The following is a 17,630-nucleotide window of genomic DNA, read 5'->3' as shown; positions in this document are numbered from 1 at the left end:
TCAAATATAAATAGCTCTGTGTTTATTGTTTCAATGAAAACTCAGGAAATATTTATATACCAGACTACGGAAAACGCCAGATAATAGTTTCGTTCACGAATTTATACGGGAACCAAATAGTCCCTTAATAATGAAGAGAAGTGTATTAGTGTTTACCTTGTTGATATTTACCTTTAGTTTTATTGCTGGTGAGTACCTACGTTAATTACAAATAAATAAATAAACAACTATGAGTCATTCATTGGAAGTATTCATTTTCCTTTCTTGTGATCATCTTACTTAAAAATCATAATGTAGAGGGAACTGATCGCGTTTTATTTTAATTCTACTATAACTATATTCTAATTGTGTTCCATTCATATTTAGACCTTCCTTTAGATATATAATAATTTTCAGTTTTATAATTTTTTGTCAGTTTACTTATTCATCTAAGAATTATCTCATATAATATAATACCAAGCTCTAAGGCTTGGGGCGCCCCCAAGTCCATAAGTAGTCCAGTACCTACTTTTGGCCGAAAGCAGTGAACTTTAATTTTTACTTAAACCTGTCAATAATCCGGACAGTTTATTTCAGAAAATTTATTTGTATGTTCAAAACTTGAATATATGGTAACAAAATAAAAACTCTCCGACTCTAGCCCCTGGATTCCCAATCTCTCTGGTTCTGAATTCAAAAAGGAGAAGGAGTTTTATTAGTCATCCCTCATAATATTTTACATCAAAACAAACCTACTTACTGCATTCAACCCATTTCTATTTATAATATTAGAAAACTTTTACTTTTTTTTTTTGGGTAGGCATGATTCTGTCTGTTTTTTAATGAGCCTATCGTCGTCTTTAATACCCTATTTTTTGTAATTCGGCTTATATGGTCGTTTTATTCTACTCTTCGATTTCTTACTCACTCCTTGATGTTCTCTACCTTCTAGCTCTGTCCCATAGAGTCTTACCATCGGTTTTTCGAAGGGTTTTCATCTCTGCTATTTAATTTTTCTATTATTTTTGTCCTCTTTGTGTCAGATCGTATTTCTGCCGCGTATGTCATTATTGGTCTGATGACGGTTTTGTAAAATCTTCCTTTTATTTCTTTTCCGATATTTTTCTTTCTCCGTAATGTTTCAATTAGGTATCAGGTATCGGTCAGGTATTGTTTCATTCAGACAACCTGCAGCTCTGTTTGCTTTATTCACTTGATCTTCCATTTCTGATACCTTGATATTTAAACTGAATCAGTTGCTCGATTATATGACCCTTCAGTTCTAATTTACATATTAGTAGACTTGTTAAATTACCTTAGATTAGTAGTAGAAATTAACATGTTAAATTTTCTAGCGAATTATTAAATTGGTGCATCATATGTTGTAAATCATCTTCACTTTAAGAGATTAGGATTGTGTCGTCTGCATAGAAATTATTTTAAGTTGTTTTTCTTCCATAGGTATTTTTACTCTTACTTTTTTATTATTTCATCCATGATCAGGTTGAAAAATAGAGGACTTAGGAAATAACCCTGTCTTATACCATTGCCAACTTCAATTGAGTCAGTTAGTTCTTCTTCTGCTGTTTTTCTGTAGGTATTTTGTATTGTTTTGGTAGATATTTTAGATCGTTTTGATTATTTCTAGAGGTACCTATCTCTCTTGCATGCAATAAGTGGATAACATCCTTTAATTTGACCCTGTCAAATGTTTTCTGAAAGTCCATGAAAAATATATGCCGGTTTGTTGTATTCTACTGATTTCTCTTGCACTTGTCTCATAAATATAGCGTCGGTACCTGTTCACCCCAACCTAAAACCTTTACCAAATTGGCAAAATTACTTACTACTAAAATCACTAGCCAGTTGTGTCTGAGTTTAGCGAACCGACTATATCATTATATATATATAGATTCGGGTTAGAACATCCTGCGACGTTGTCCAATGCCCAATTGCCATCGCGTCCTATCATTACAATCGTCCTCTGTCAATCCTCGTTCGCTCATTGATCTTCGAACTTCTTCCATCCACGATTTCTTTGGTCTTCCTCGTTTCCTGTGTTCCAGTGGTATCCATTTTGCTACTTTCTTTGGTAGTCTTTCTTCTGGCATTTTTTTAACATACCCATACCATATAAGCTGTTTTCTATCTATGCAGTCGGTCACAGTTTGTTTTAGACCCATTTCTTTCTTAATTGTGTTGTTTCGAACCCTATTAAGTTTCGTATCTGTAATGATTATGTCATTGTGGTTGTTAATTTTAGTTAATTCCTCTGTAGTTCTTTGGCTCTGATTTGTCTCCCTTTTGAAGAGAGGTGTTAGCATAATGCAAGGAAAAATAGAAGGAAAACGCAATCCAGGCCGAAGAAGAATGTCATGATTGCGTAATTTGAGAGAGTGGTTTGGCTGCACCACTAATGAACTTTTTAGGTGATTGATTGAGAGCCTTGATGATTTCCAATCTCCGATAGGAGTGGCACAGGAAGAAGAAGATTAGCATGCTTGATCTCATTAGAAAACTTGATCGCTTTAATGCCTTAACAATTTACAATGATGACCCCAAATTAACTGCCGGTGTAGTCGTAGTCTGTAACGTTTACATAACAAACAGTGGGGATTATAATGTTATGAGAATCCCAATACTGTTGCGTTTCTGACTATAGTAAAAAGGGGCCGTGCTTTCAGTGAAAAGAATTATTTCAGGGTATCTTAGTTCAATGAATCAAAACTTTTTATATTTTGTTTAAAAAAATATTGGTAGTTTTACGTTATACTTTTAACACCCTGTATCTCAATAGGTGCATTACTAGATATTTGGTATCTAATTATTAAACAAAAAATTAATATTTCTAGCTATAATACCTTTAGGTAAAATAATGTTACCGTATAATATTCCGTTAAGCATAACGTTAGTTGCCAAAAATTCTTAACAAAGTTTTTAGTGACGCACAACTTTTTGATGTGTTTATTCATAAATTTCCATCATTCTGGTCATTGACGTATTAAAGTGTCAGATTAGTTGGCCAACATTTAGAAATTATGACTAATTTTATGCTCAGTCAGAGTTGTTGGAATCCCTGATGTTTATCATCAACTACATTTAGATTTATGGATGCATTCCCAGCTGTTAACACCCAATGTTGATGCTATGAATCAGTTTAAATTGTTTAGTATACAGAATGGAATAAAATGTGACAAATAAAAAGAGTAAACTTTTCTTACAAACCAAGAAAAATATAATAGAAAAAGACGAATAATAAAATATTTGATGTTTAACAATATAGTATATTTTATTCTTCTTATTATAATATAAGGACTATCTATAGCAATTTGGCTTATTCTTCTTCTTCAGGTGCCATCTCCGCTACGGAGGTTAGCAATCATCATAGCTATTTTAATTTTTGAGGCAGTAGCTCTAAATAGTTGTTTTGAGCTGCATCCAAACCATTCTCGCAGGTTCTTCAACCATGAAATTCGTCTTCTTCCGATGCTTCTTCTGGCATCTATCTTCCCTTGCATTATGAGTCGCAGGATGCGATACTTCTCGCCCCGCATCACATGTCCGATATATTGTAGTTTTCTTTCTTTAATTGTAAGTTCAACTTCCTTCTCTTTACCTATTCTTCTTAGTACTTCGGTGTTCGTAACTCTATCTACCCAGGAAAGCCTCATTATTCTTCTATAGGTCCACATTTCAAAGGCGTTGTCGTCTCATTGTCTCTACATTTAACGTCCATGATTCTACTCCATAGTATAGTACACTGTATACTGTTTTATAAATTTTTTGGGAAAAATTTAGAAAATAAGTTTATATCAGAGACTACGAAATTGTAGATTTTCATCGCCCTGTATATGACCAAAAATTGTACCAGGATAATTTAATTAGTAAGCAGTGTTTTCGCGGAAGGTGAATTCGTTAGGTGTTTTGTTAATGGGTTTTGAACGGAATTAAAACAATGGTGCGGTCAGATTATAAAGTATCTTTTATTTCGCTTCGCAATGGACAATAAGACTTTTATTAGTTTTTCTTAGAAGGATAGCCGGTAAACAAATTTATTGAGTTTAGAATGTAAGGTTTTTTTGTTTAGCATTTTGAAACAACGAAAAGTAATTTGGTATCTCTGAGAATTTAACAAATTGGAAAGTTGGATACAAAATTAAATTGGTTCTTAAGAAAGGATAATACCTATGGGGTAGTGGGTAAAAAGGATGTTTTGTGATTGGTGGAAAATGATGGATGGAAGGGATGCGAATGTTAAATCTGATTTTGAGGATAGAAAAAAATGGTCACTGTGTAATGAACATTTGGAGAGAGCAGTCCAGTTTTTGAAAAGTGAGAAGTCAGTGTAAAATGGTGAAGTTGGCCTTTGCGAGCAAAATCAAGTGGAAACGAAATCGTTGACCGAGTTGAGAAGTTAATTTTCCTGGGACCGAGGACGATTCCTGTTTCTGTCTAGAACGAGTAGCCGATTGGTATCTATTTGCATAAGATATCGAGCAGAAAGAAAACTGAGTCGAGAATTCGAGCGAGTCCTGTTTGTTTGTTTGTGAAGCAGTTTGGACGAGAGGGATCTTTCGCAACATCCTAAGTGTACGTGTAGGAGAATCGAGGACGACGCAATCCGGGAAAATAAGTAGAGAAGAAACAAAAAGGTTAGTCAAATCATTTGTGAAACGGAGAGAGTTTGTTTATATCCACACCGTATTTGCTTATTTTTGTATTAAACAGTTCTATAACATAATTAGTCATTCCAAATTTCAAAGAAGAAATAAGTAATCAATTCAAAAGGAGAAAAGTAAATTTTATTAAATTTTGTAAGAATAAATACCGATTTATTTAAATAAAATTTTTTGTTAAAACAGAGGAGATATCACAATTAAAGGTTAATTTAGTAGATGAGAAATAGTTGCAACAAATTTAGATTTTAGCATATTTTTTAAATCCTATGTTCATGGTATATTGGATAAATAAATAATATTTTTTTAACATTTAAATGACATTGAGTGTGTTTAATTTCCCTGTTTTATCCTGGATGGAGTAAGCAACTAGAGCAGAAGCCACAAACCAAAGGTAAAGCATCAAAAATAAAATAGCCCTGAGAATAAAGTTTATTAGAAAATTTAATTTAAATTTGGTTTTGTTTTACATAAGCAGCAATTAAAATAATTGAGTAATTAATTAAATTAAGAATTTGCTCATCAATCTCATAAAAGAGAGAAATACAGAGCATAACAATACGTAACATTTTGTTAGGTGTACTTTAAGAGCTAATGTTAAATCTTTGCTACATTGCTTTGACTTATTAATTGGTGCATTTATTAGTGCCGTGGAAGGTTGTCATGAATAAAATACAGTTATTTATGACCATAGACATATAATACCTAGACAACGCACTGCCATCTAAAACTTAAAACTAAGTGACGATTGCGACAGAGAAAACTGAGGCTATTAGGTCGGAAATCTGTTCCTAATCGACGGAGTTTATCCAATGACGTTGGGTTTATCGATCACGTCCCTTTCTGACTGTCGCCGATTTGATTAACTCCACCGATTAGAAAAAAATTTCCCACCTAATAGCCTCAGTTTTCTCTGTCGCAATCGTCACTCAGTTTTAGATGGCAGCGCGCAATCTAGGTATTATATGTCTATGTTTATGACAAACTATTACTTTAATAAAAGGCTAGGACGACACGTCAAGCGAAAACGCAGTTTGTCCAGGATGACAACTACTAGCGCCACCTAGGAAAAAAATCTGAACTACCAACTGACATGTAGGTAATATAAATAGGTATCTACATACTTTTTACAAAATGAAACCAAACAAAACTCGATCTTCACAAACAAAACTCGAGCTGTCCCAACAAATGACTTAACCAAACTCGAGCTACGCTGGTTTTGGTATGTAGATCGATTTCATAAGATTTTATTTTATGTTATCTTTCAGGCGAACCTCTGACTTGTTATAAATGTAGAGACGCTCTGAAAGGGCCTTGCATAGATGGAGATAAAAACCAAATGAAAACAATAGAATGCCATGAAGATGAAGTTTGTGTAACTATTCAGTCCAAAAGTAAGTATAATATTGATCTATTGTCAATTTTAAAGTTTTAACTTAATAAATTAAACCATTTATACGAAACTTAGTAGACAGTTAAGAATCTCGCAAGGTAGCCTGTATATTTTTGAGTAACGGTTTCCTGAAGTATACCCACTACACCCTCCAGTGAGACCGCGCTGCTTGGTCGGGGACTCCTTATTCAATATATTCTCAGCGAACCTTCATAACTGAAGGCTGTCCATTATCCTCCACCTGCAATCGACCCCGCTGGTAACCTGCCGCTCAGTTTTAGCTGAGAACATGACTTATCGTGGAGAAGTAGATACGATAATAAGAAGTGGACACCGAGAAACCAGCTGAAAGTGTTACAGTGTGGTTGGTGAATTTAAAGCAAAGTACGTAAAAAAACTATAACACATACAAAGAAAAAAAATCTTCTTACCGATATAACGTAACATCCCCCAGTCGATTGCAATATTGGTAAAAATACATGAAAGACTACGAACTATTGCCAGACCTCAAAAGAATACAGACAGGGAAAGGTATATTTGGATCACATGAGCAGAGTATAGTAGACACTGTGGCCAAAAACAAATTATGTTGCAAAGAAAGCGTCTTACTGTAAGAGAAGCATTATAATTAATGTATTTCCCAAGAAGTGGACTGAGTATCTTGATGACTATGATCGAATTTTGCCGAAAAACTGTAGTTTGATTAGTTACGTAATGCCAGGGACTTAGTGACTGAACTAAATAACTAAGTTTCACTCGATTCGAATCTATTATTCGTGTTATAAAGTTTTTGATTATTTATTTGTCTGTTTATAAAATTTCTTGGGAGTACTCGCGCCGTGAAAAAATCTTACATTTTATCCTTTTCCGTGAAAAATTTTTCAACATTGCTTTCCACTCGTAAGTGCCTCGAGGAACATCGCAGTAATACGTAGAATTTTTTTTTAATTTTTTTTTGTAGAAGTTATGGCTTTGGTGAGAAATAATTAGCTTTAAAATTGTTAGAAATAGATATTTTTAACATAACAAGTAAATAAAAGTATTATAAAATAGGAATTTGATTTAAATTCGTATTTAAATCTATATTGTGAGATTTTTTCTCTACGCGTGACTACTTACGGTACAGAAGTGAGCGCGGCTGCTCCCGGGTTAATAGGGCTTTTCATTCTCAGTCATTTGTTTCGAGCTTCTGTCATGTGTTACATAATAATAATATATCTACGGCATACGTTATTGGTATACACCAATGATACAAATCACATGACAATCGATGAAAAGCCCTATAAAAGTTTGTTTTGATGTTTTAGCAACCCAAGGTTCCAACTACTACATTACAGCGACTCGTGGATGCGATGCTAGCGATATCTGTGAAGACGAGACTATAAATCTAATGAAAAATACCAAGACAATACTCTGTTTAACTTGCAATACAACTTTATGTAATTCTGGATCATCCGTCAAATCTTCAATTCTTACTGTGGTGTTTTTCAATATCTTTTTTTATTTAGCAACTACTATTAGATAGCTTTTGAACAAGCTTTTATAATAAATACTATTACTTCTTGACTAAAAGTATCATTTTATACCCTCACCATCCCTCACTATATGAATATGTATCAATGTAGGAAGTTTTAAACGATGTTTACAAGTATAAATCCAAATTAAATTCCAATTACACTGACAATGTTTCTAAACAATAATTTTGAATCGAATGTAGAAAATTAAATGTTACATTAATGAAATCCAGAAGATTTCAATTAATATAAGAAAACTGCTTTAATTAACAAGAATATAGTAGGGGACTGATGAAGAATATAGGAAACATACTTGTACACAATGAAATACGATAAGAAGAAAGGATGTAAGAGAGTCGATTAAAAAATTTAAAAATTTTTTTCAATTTTTGACATGTATTTATCCACTTTTATATTAATTATTCACTCGGTATCTCTGATTTATTATTTTCTGGCAATTTTTACATTTCCCCTTCCTCTATTTTGCTCCTGGAGACAAATATAAACGGTTAGAAGGTTTCACATAAAATCTACAAATGGTTATGTGGAGAGGAATTTTGAAGAGAGAAGAATGAAAAAAAATACGGACATAAAAAAATTAGTTAACTATATTTTCATAAACCTCTTTACATTTTCTAAAACTTACAAAAAACTTTCTTATAAAATAATGTTTGTCTTCAACATTCAATTCCTCAATGTCAAAGAAATCTCAGCTGTATACATATTCTAACATAATTACATAAAAGATCATCCACAACCTTTTCCAACGCATTATAAAACTTTTTGGTAAACATGCTAGGATATCTGCTGAATAAGACATCAACAATTTCAAAGAAAACATCTTCGCTGCTTTCAATCCAGTAAACAGCGTTATTTCTGCTCCAAAAGAAGTTGTCCAAGGGATTGTAGATCATGAAACGGGCATGACGATCTTTAGCAACCCTCAGGATTCTTAAAACAATATCTAGGTTCTTTCTAAATAATACTTAATTACTTGAGCCCTTAAGTGAAGAAATCAGACGTCTCCATGCCTTTCGGTCAGTAGCTAGCCTCTCTGCCTTTCTCCACCCCATATTTCTTTTTGCGAAAGCATAGGCGTAACCAGGGGTGGTTTTGGGGGTTGTAACCCCCCCCCATTGGGATATACTTTGAGCTCTATACGCTTAACACCATAGCCCTCAGAGACCTTCCAGTAGTTGTAACCCCCCCTTTTAGGTAGTTGTAACCGCCCCCCCCCCTTAGGATCATCCTGGTTACGCCTATGTGCGAAAGTCTTCGCAATATCTGCATTCCATGTTCTTGCTGGCCCGCCTCTTCGTCGTTTTTTATCTGATGCAGCTTTCCATACAGCTCTACCTTCACTCGTTCTCGCCATATTGCCGAACCACAATAACTGTTTCAAGTCTTTCTAAGGTCATTCCGATACCGCACCTATCACACGTCTGGTCACCCTACTTACCGCTCGCAAATATCGCATGCCTGATTTTTACGACGAATTTTTTCGTTGACTGTGCAAGTTTCACTACCGTAGATTAGCACTGGCTGGTGTACAGATCTAAATATTTTCATTTTTGTTTTCAAGCTTGCTTCTTCATAATAAAACTCTTATTTAATAAATAGTATAATTTTGTTGCACTCATTACCCTGCTATTTATTTCTGGTTGTATATTTCCTTGTCCATTCATTGTTAATCCTAGATACTGGTAGTCCTCTACTTTTGTAATGTTCTCATTATTTAGCTTTACATTTATAGTTTCTTAAGTTTTCGATATTACTACAGCTTCTGTTTTTTCAATATTTATTTACATCTCGAATTTCTTAAAAGGTATATTCCAAATATTCACTTGACTTGCAAGGTATTTTTCTGATTTTGCCACAATTACCAGGCCATCGGCATATATAGCAACTCTGACACGTATACTTGTTGAAGTTTATACACCCACACCCAACTCTAGTTCTGTATACCTTACCCCTACATTCTTTTGCAATTTCGTCCATTAGAGTCATGAATAATAAAGGACTTACGACACCACCTTGTCTTGCGCCTGCCCTTGTCAAGAATTCTAGAGATGAGCGGTTATTCGTCCTTATATTATTACGTGTAGGTACATTTATATATTCTACTCTTTATTAGTTGGATTAGCTTCGGTTTAATATTTACCAGATCTTGTTATGTGGAGCACGATCAAAGGCTTTTTCCAAATTCACAAAACAGAGAATCAACTTACTGTTATGCTCTAGGGCTTTTTCTGATAGCTGTTTCACCATGAATATTCTTCTTCTTAGGGTGCCTGTCCGTTCCGAACGTTGGCGATCATTCTGGCTATGATGACTTTGTTAGTTGCTATACGGAATAGTTGTGTTGAGGTCTTTCTATACCATGTTCCCAGGTTAGCAAGCCAGGATATTCTTCTTCGTCCTGGGGCCCTTTTTCTTTCAATTTTACCTTGTAAAATGCACTGGAGTAGCTCGTATCTGCCTTGATTTCTCATTATATGCCCTAAGTACTGCAGCTTATGGCCCTTCACGATGTTGACTAAATCTGCGGTTGTGTTCATCCTCCGTAGTACTTCTTCATTGGTGACTTTGTCTGTCCATGGTATCTTCAGGATCCTTCTGTACAACCATAGCTCAAAAGCTTGAAGTTTCGATAAAGTTTCCGCCTTCAAGGTCCACGTTTCTACTCCGTATAAAAGCACTGAGTACACGTAACATTTAAGGAGCCTTATTTTTGTTTTTAGAGTGATGTCATGGCTCTTGAACACAGAGCTCATAGTCAAGAATGCACTTTTTGCCTTTCCGATGCGACATTTAATCTCTTGAGTATTGTCCCACGACTAATTAATTATAGTGCCGAAATAGTTGTATTGTGAGACACGTTTAATTCTCATTTGGTTCACATACAGATTTACTCCATGAATATACTCAAGATTTTACCATGAATATGAAGTCAGTTATACCTCGCCTAGGACTAAAGCCGCATTGGCTGTCATCCAGTGTGGCCTCGATATTTGCTCTCAGATTTTTCTCTAGTACTATTTGGTAGATTTTAGTAGCAACCTTGATGATATTCCCCTGCAGCTTGAACACTTACCTATTGTTTTTCTCATAGGCATCTTTCAGTGCGTCACAGTTTTTCGATTTCTTTCTAACGCATTAAATTGTATGTGACAGAAAAAAGGCACGTCTGTGATTACAGACATTTATAACAGTTATTCTAGTTGTCGACAGATGGCGCTATAATCGAAAAAAAATATTTACGAATTATATAATATATCTACGAATATAATCTGTACATTTTATAAGACCATACAAATCAAAGAAAATACCATTTTAAAAATGCAATAAACAAAATTGATTTGTTTTTATGCCAAATTGCAAATAAAATGTGACAACTGTCAGATTTAACTAAAATGTCATGTTAGAATAAAGGTTATAAATGTATATTATCACGGACTTACCTTTTTTTCTATCATTTGTGACGCACTGAAAAATGCTCATGAAAAAAAGCATATCACCTTTTTGTGTACAGTGAGAATTGCCGCGTCTAATCTATAGGAATGAAAAAAATACGCACTTAAAAAAATTAGTTAATTATATTTTCATAAACCTCTTTAGATTTTCTAAAACTTACAAAAAACTTTCTTATAAAATAATGTTTGTCTTCAACATTCAATTCCTCAATGTCGAAGAAATCACAGTTGTATATTCTAACATAATTACATACAGGATCATCCACAACCTTCTCCAACGCATTATAAAACCTTTTGGTAAACATACTAGGATATTTGCTGAATAAGATATCAACAATTTCAAAGAAAACTTCTTCGCTACCTTCAATCCAGTAAACAGCGTTATTTGTGCTTGAAAAGAAGTTTTCCAAGGCGTTATAGATCATGAAATGGGCGTGACGGTCTTTAGCAACTCTCAGTATTCTTAAAACAATATCTAGGTTCTTTCTAAATAATAAATTATTTATTTTTTCCTTAGTGCTTGTCAGTATTTTATTCAGGTCATTGGAAAACTGAGTTAGAAACGAGTAATTCTCACAAACAACCTTAACCCCTAAAGAAATTCCACATATTGATTTTATGGCATCCAAAATCAACACTCGTGTATCATAATCAGCTACTACACTGGAGTACAACTCAGAAATGAGTTTAAAAGCCATGGACCTCATAAAATCGGCAAAGTCTTTCTCAGTTCTCAGTCCATCCCGGATCAATTCCAAAGTAAAGCTTCTGTGCTCTTTATAATTGACATCAGAGCTGTGAAGGAAGGTGTACAACTCAGGAATGGTGCTGAAGTCTAGAGAAGATTTCGCTGTCAGATGTTGGGATAGAGGCAAGTACATCACGTGATTGGGCTGCGTTAAAATTAGTGCCATTCTTGCTAAATAGATGGCGGCGAAGTTGTTGAGCTTTAGATCAGGTAACAGTGCTACTCCTGAAAAAATTAAATTGGTAAATACGAGGAAAGTTTATTTTTGATGTACTAAAAGTTACGGCATAAATTATAGGGTACTACAAATAATTATAATACATGCAAAACTAATATAGTTACATGATGATACAACGAACCATCGAAAGAGACAACAAAATAAAAGTAGGTCTTGCTATAAATCTCCTTCCTTTCGAATGGTAACTCAAAAAAATCGAAATTTAAAATAAATATAACTATTAATCATAAATAGCCATCAACAGACACATTTTGAAGATTTTCCTATGAGTAATACATAGCAGAATATACAAGATATTAGAGGAGATAATTAGCAATACTAAATTCGAATTTAGGAGGGGCTTGGGTAAGAGAGACGAGAGAAGCCTCATTCAGTATCCAAGTACTAATACCGACATGCAGAGATATAAATCAAAATGTCTACATCTAAGAAATCGATTTTAAAACGGCTTTTAACAAGGTCTAACATAAAAAAATGCTAGAAATATTGAAAACAGCTGGATTGGTCGATATAGATTTACGAATATTTACAAATCTATACTTGCATCAAGTGGCAAGAATAAAAATGGAATAAGAACTGTCGGATGAAATAAATATGAAAAGAAGAGTGAGACAAGCCTGTATACTATCAACTTCACTCTTTAACTTGTATTCCAAGGAAATATTTAAGGAAGCCTTAAAGGAGACAACAGAAGGTATTATTGTGAATTGAGTATCCGCGAACAATATTAGATATTATGCAGATGATACCTTAGCGAAGGTTTCAGACAAGACACATCTTGCATATGCCAAGTGCTGGACCTAATAGAGTACAAAGAGGAGGAATTTGTACATGGAGGAGGAAAATCTATACTTTGCTTGACTACATCTAGTAGAGATCATTAGATCATTGCTATATAGACGCTTCTACCCCAAGGAAGGGTACAGGGGTCCTATTTTCGAATTCATTCGAGCATATTTCGCATACGAAATTAGAAGAATTTCGCTCGAAATCCAGTTTCTTGTATTTTCGAATACTTCGTATACGAATTTTTCCGTATACGATGACTCGAATGGGTATAAACCATTCAAATTTCGATGCTCGTATACGAATTGTTTTGTTGTTGTCATTTCAGTTGTCATTGATAGTTTTAATCGTTGTTGTATACAATATTTTTACATTGAACTTTCTTTTCAATGGCTGGTTTAAAATATTTTTTTATAGACAGAAAAGGCATACTGTACGATAATGCATTGAATATTATAACCTAACTTTATTTACGTATTCTATGGTTTGTTTTTTAACCAACAGGAGTGATTCAAATTTACCGCGCTGTATTGCTTGTTTGTAATTTTGGTCCAAGCTCAGGTAAGTTTACTCCACTGTTATAAAATTTTGACACTAATGACATTTATCAAATTTTGACACTAGTGACATTTCATAGGTTAATTAAGTTATACCGGCCATTTTTGTATTTTCTATTTTATTCCTTTAATTTTTACATTGTTAGTCTGCTTTTATATTAAAAGCAGTTGGTTTTGGAACTCTTTAGCGACGTATTAATTTAATATAATATTTATGGATAAATACCGTTGAGGGCCGACTAGATCAACCAAAAACGAAGATGTATTTGGCTATTATTCTAGTGACTTTCTTGGGTGTGAATCTGTCTTTTTAGTTTATTCCTCCTGGTTAAAAAATAAACATTAGCATTGGATCTAAGCTCTAAGCTTGACATATGACACCGTTGCCATATCCTCAATTTTTTCATATTAACCAATTATATAAAGTTATTTAAAAAATAGTTTTGAAACACCCAAAAAAGTAAAGTTTTGAAAGATAAATAGTAAAATATCAGTGTAAATTCTCAATTTTTTCATAAACGTGAATTTAAAAAATCGTCTTGAAACACCAAAATACTAGTACAATATCAGTGTCAATACTGGATACAAAAATAATAATAAACAGAATAGTGGACTTCGCAAACCGGTATTACTAATATTATGCAAGCTTAAGATTCGATTCCAGCTAATATTTTAGCTATTTTTTTAATAATGTGATTATACCATTGATCGAAATTATACAAGAAATAAACAAAAAAAGTATGACAACACTGTGACTCTTAAGATGAAGGTTAAGCCCAATGTTGTTCAAATTTGCAGTGTTGCCGGTGTAAATTCTTCTCGTATACGTATAACATTTCGAAGGACGTTCAAAAATACAGACTTAGATTCGTATACGAAATTTTTCGTTCGAGTTAACTCGTATGCGAACAAATTCGATTGAATTCCAAAATACGACCCCTGGCGTCGTCCCTTTTTAACATCTACACGAATGATCAGCCAATGCATCCTCAAGCTCAGAGCTTCTTTATGCTGACGATATTGGTATGGCTATAAAAGGGAAAACCTTCGCACAGATAGAGTCGACAATGAAAGAGGCTTTAAACATGATGTCAACCTATTAGAAACAAAACTCACTAAAACCAATCCCTGTTAAAACCCAAATGTGTGCACTCCATTTCAACACCCATCAAAGCTGAACAAATCTGCAGGTCTTAAACTCAATAACCGAGGCTGTTCAAATAACGCTTCACCTTATACAAATAATGTTCGTTACACAAACCAATCCTAGATCTCAGGAGTGACCTAACCGGTGCCTAAAAATTTACCGCGTTTTCTAGCCTCAACAGTCAGTTCGCTACCAGTCCTCAGGTAGAACAGTCGCTTAATATCGCAATCTTCATGCCACTAAAAATAACGCAGAAGCAATGTTGCTGCCTGTATTACTCGTAGCCTAGAACATTCCTGTACGCAGCAAACCTTATCGTTGTAGTACTTATACAGTGAAGTGAAGTGACAGTTCAACGTCCGTGTTTACGTACATTACCATCCTAGCTTTTTTCGTCATTTGTCATACAATAAAAATTGTTGCTTGTAAACCGCTTTTCTTTCCAGTCCATGGCTGGTGGTCCTTCGATCTATTCTTAACTACGCCCTTTCTCAACCAGAGGCCTTGTGTCTCTCACAAGGAGAGTATGCCTGTCCCATGTGGAGTAGATCTAGGCACGATCAACCAGACAATACTGAATTAAACGAGACATGTACGACCCCTCTACTCTACAGTGTCTTAAAAATGTGCTTTTTGACTTAGTCCATTAACCACAGATCGTCTTACAAGAGTTTAAAAATAAAAGAAAAAAAGTTAAAAAAGTGATACCTTTGCAGACTGCTTCGATGTACCTCAGCCACAGCAAGTTGTCTTTCCCAGATTGCCTGGCATCAACGTGGTAATGAAGTCTTGCTAAAACGTGACATGCCGCTTTCCTTATTTCTGTGTCAGCGCTACTCAAGCCAATTATGGTCAAACTTAAAGCACCTAAAACAATACATAATCTGATACGCTGTACAATTATTTGCTTCATTATTTTCTTACCTGATCTAGTAAACTTATAAGTCTGTATATGTTGTTCAGGAGCCAACAGTTGACTAAACAACGGTAACAAAAACGTCAAATCGTAACTTTTGGTATCATCAACGTCTAACATGCCACTATCTTCAGACCGTAGAGGGCATTTTAGAGGATAATTCGTAATGGTAGAGTGAACCAAGTGTTCCTGTAAGATATCGAGGACGTCGCTGGTTTTGGGTTGCCTCCACAGGGCGTTTTCAATCTGTTGTCTGACTGAATAGTGAGTGGCTGCAGCTTTATCCCAGAGAAAAGGTTTGAAGTCGTAGAAATGGGTCTGGTCTGGCTTGGATGCGTACCTACAAAGTATAAAAAATATATAACAAGATATCAATAGCGCATCTAACTACGTTCAAGAATATAATTAAGTTTTAGATTCTCGAATTAACGCATTGAAGTGTAATGGCTTGTAACGGTCAGAAAGTCATTATTATTTTTGCTCCACCCTGTATACTCAGACCGTTAATCATGTTTGTGTTTCAGTGTATTACGTAATTCGTTTCTCACAATGTTGGATTGATTTGGTGTTTTCATGGATATTGATATCTCTTTTATCCGAGGGACCTCGATATGTTTCGTACCGCCAAAAGAATCGAGACTCGTAAATCTTTTACTAATGTATTTTTGGCGATTGTGAAACTGGAATGTTATTGAAGCTGATTTGTTTATGTTGTGAATTCCTTTGCAGAGATAAGGGCTCCGAGTGTGTTTATGTAATGCAACAAGTTTACACGTACAATATTGCGAACGTTGCGAAAGAGCCTGGGAGAATATTGAGCTGAGATATGGCTATCAGAATTTCGTTTGGTTTGGTCCTATTTGCGAGAGAAAGAGTTATTGCCTTTGAGGGCGTGGTTGAAATTTGCTTAAATCTTTTCTATTCGTTTTGAAATGAAGAGTGGAAATTGACTAATTTTTTGATTGGTAAAACCGGACGTGGTTGAGTAGGATGGAAAAATGGGGAGATGGAATGAGTTTTGGGTTGTGGTGGAGTTCGAAGTGTATTCGAGATCAGTTCGGAGTAGTCTAGAAGAGAGCAGTTCTCGTAGTCTAGAGTAAGGAGCTGGTGCCTTCCCGTCAGCAGGTTCTTTGCCTTGCTGATGGAAAAAATTGTTGATAATAGTTCAATGGAGATAGTTGTTTGTATTTAGTTCAGTTCAGTTTTTGTTCCAGACCCGAAGTAGGCTTAAGTGGCTGCTGTGGTCGTAGAGTGTAAATTCTCGATCGTATTTTGTGTTTCTAGTGATGGATTAAACTGATCCATTGGTTTTCTTTAGTCGAAAAGTTTTCCGTTTTTTTTGTAAGTTTAGATAATAATAATAGTATCCAAGTGTTGCATACAATAAACGAACAACGGAATTTCATCTCTAATATAATTAATAGCTGTACTTTATCTGTCAAAATGAGTGTCGTTATGTGCCGTGACATCAGGACAATGTTTAACACTTTAACTGCCGCATGGATGGACTATGGATCACCCACGGATAAAGAACACAACAAGGTACTTGCGCTATTTTTAATTGTTGAACTCTTACGTTTTCTCGGCATTTAGTAAAATGATTAGACTCTTTTTTTAACAACTTTGCTAAATTTTTATTTGTTTCAATAAAATAAGAATTGTGTTTAATTATTTGATTTTCTTTACCAATCTCTATCCTTCTTATAAAGTAATCACGAATGAAAGTAGCCTACGGTAAGTACAGATATTTCAAGTAACCGGCATTCTTAGTTTTATATTTTTTTTAAAGTAAGCATATATTATATTTTCTTTTTTTAATTATGGCGTCCCCCGAGCAATTGAGTTTCAATTTTATTTAACATCTATTAAGAATCCACAATCCACACCCCTAGATCTCTGAAGACTTAAAGCTACCGAGGTACATCAAAAAGTTAAGTAGCACCAAGTATATTTTTATATTTTGTTAAATTTTGGCATGTTACATATTATTTTTTTTTGTCTTTGTTATCCATAGGCGTGCTACATAAAAATGGCACCCAACGTGTCGAGCTCTTCTTCTTTCGAATCCTTTAATGCTATATAAATGTCGCCTACAGTGTTTGGGGTATACATAGTGCTACAGGCTAACACATTCTTTAGAGTCGTTAGCTACGCTGACGATGCTGTCCTTATCGCCGATTCTGAAGATAATCTCTAAAGGCTA

General features: G+C 34.5%; 3 protein-coding genes across 4 annotated transcripts in view; 2 read left to right on the top strand and 1 right to left on the bottom strand.

Moving 5' to 3' along the window:
- Positions 1–17,630, top strand: part of LOC126886036 ((11Z)-hexadec-11-enoyl-CoA conjugase-like) — a 522,212-nt gene that overhangs the window by 416,009 nt on the left and 88,573 nt on the right. The window lies entirely within an intron of this gene.
- LOC126886059 (threonine-rich protein-like) lies at positions 27–7,620 on the top strand. The gene is made up of 3 exons (XM_050652904.1): positions 27–188; positions 5,924–6,049; positions 7,356–7,620. Exons 1-3 carry the CDS (start codon positions 131–133, stop codon positions 7,571–7,573), a joined length of 402 nt encoding a protein of 133 aa, XP_050508861.1. The 5' UTR covers positions 27–130; the 3' UTR covers positions 7,574–7,620.
- The window catches only part of LOC126886020 (nucleolar pre-ribosomal-associated protein 1), a 44,380-nt gene continuing 34,902 nt past the window's right edge, over positions 8,153–17,630 (bottom strand). Inside the window, exons 6-9 of the mRNA XM_050652860.1 lie at positions 15,436–15,767; positions 15,220–15,378; positions 11,173–12,008; positions 8,153–8,184 (exon numbers count right to left, since the gene is read on the bottom strand). Coding sequence (XP_050508817.1) covers positions 8,161–8,184; positions 11,173–12,008; positions 15,220–15,378; positions 15,436–15,767 — 1,351 coding nt within the window. The 3' untranslated portion in view covers positions 8,153–8,160. The remainder of the gene's footprint in view (positions 8,185–11,172; positions 12,009–15,219; positions 15,379–15,435; positions 15,768–17,630) is intronic.

Source organism: Diabrotica virgifera, chromosome 1 (genome assembly GCF_917563875.1).
Source record: "Diabrotica virgifera virgifera chromosome 1, PGI_DIABVI_V3a".
NCBI lineage: Eukaryota > Metazoa > Arthropoda > Insecta > Coleoptera > Chrysomelidae > Diabrotica > Diabrotica virgifera.
The sequence above is the reverse complement of the archived record's forward strand: the minus strand, read 5'-3'. Positions and strand labels throughout refer to the sequence as shown.

Coding starts and splice junctions, on each gene's coding strand:
- LOC126886059 (XM_050652904.1), top strand. CDS start 131: ATGAAGAGAAGTGTATTAGTGTTTACCTTGTTGATATTTACCTTTAGT. Junction 189..5,923: donor TACCTTTAGTTTTATTGCTG/GTGAGTACCTAC, acceptor GTTATCTTTCAG/GCGAACCTCTGACTTGTTAT. Junction 6,050..7,355: donor TGTAACTATTCAGTCCAAAA/GTAAGTATAATA, acceptor TTGATGTTTTAG/CAACCCAAGGTTCCAACTAC.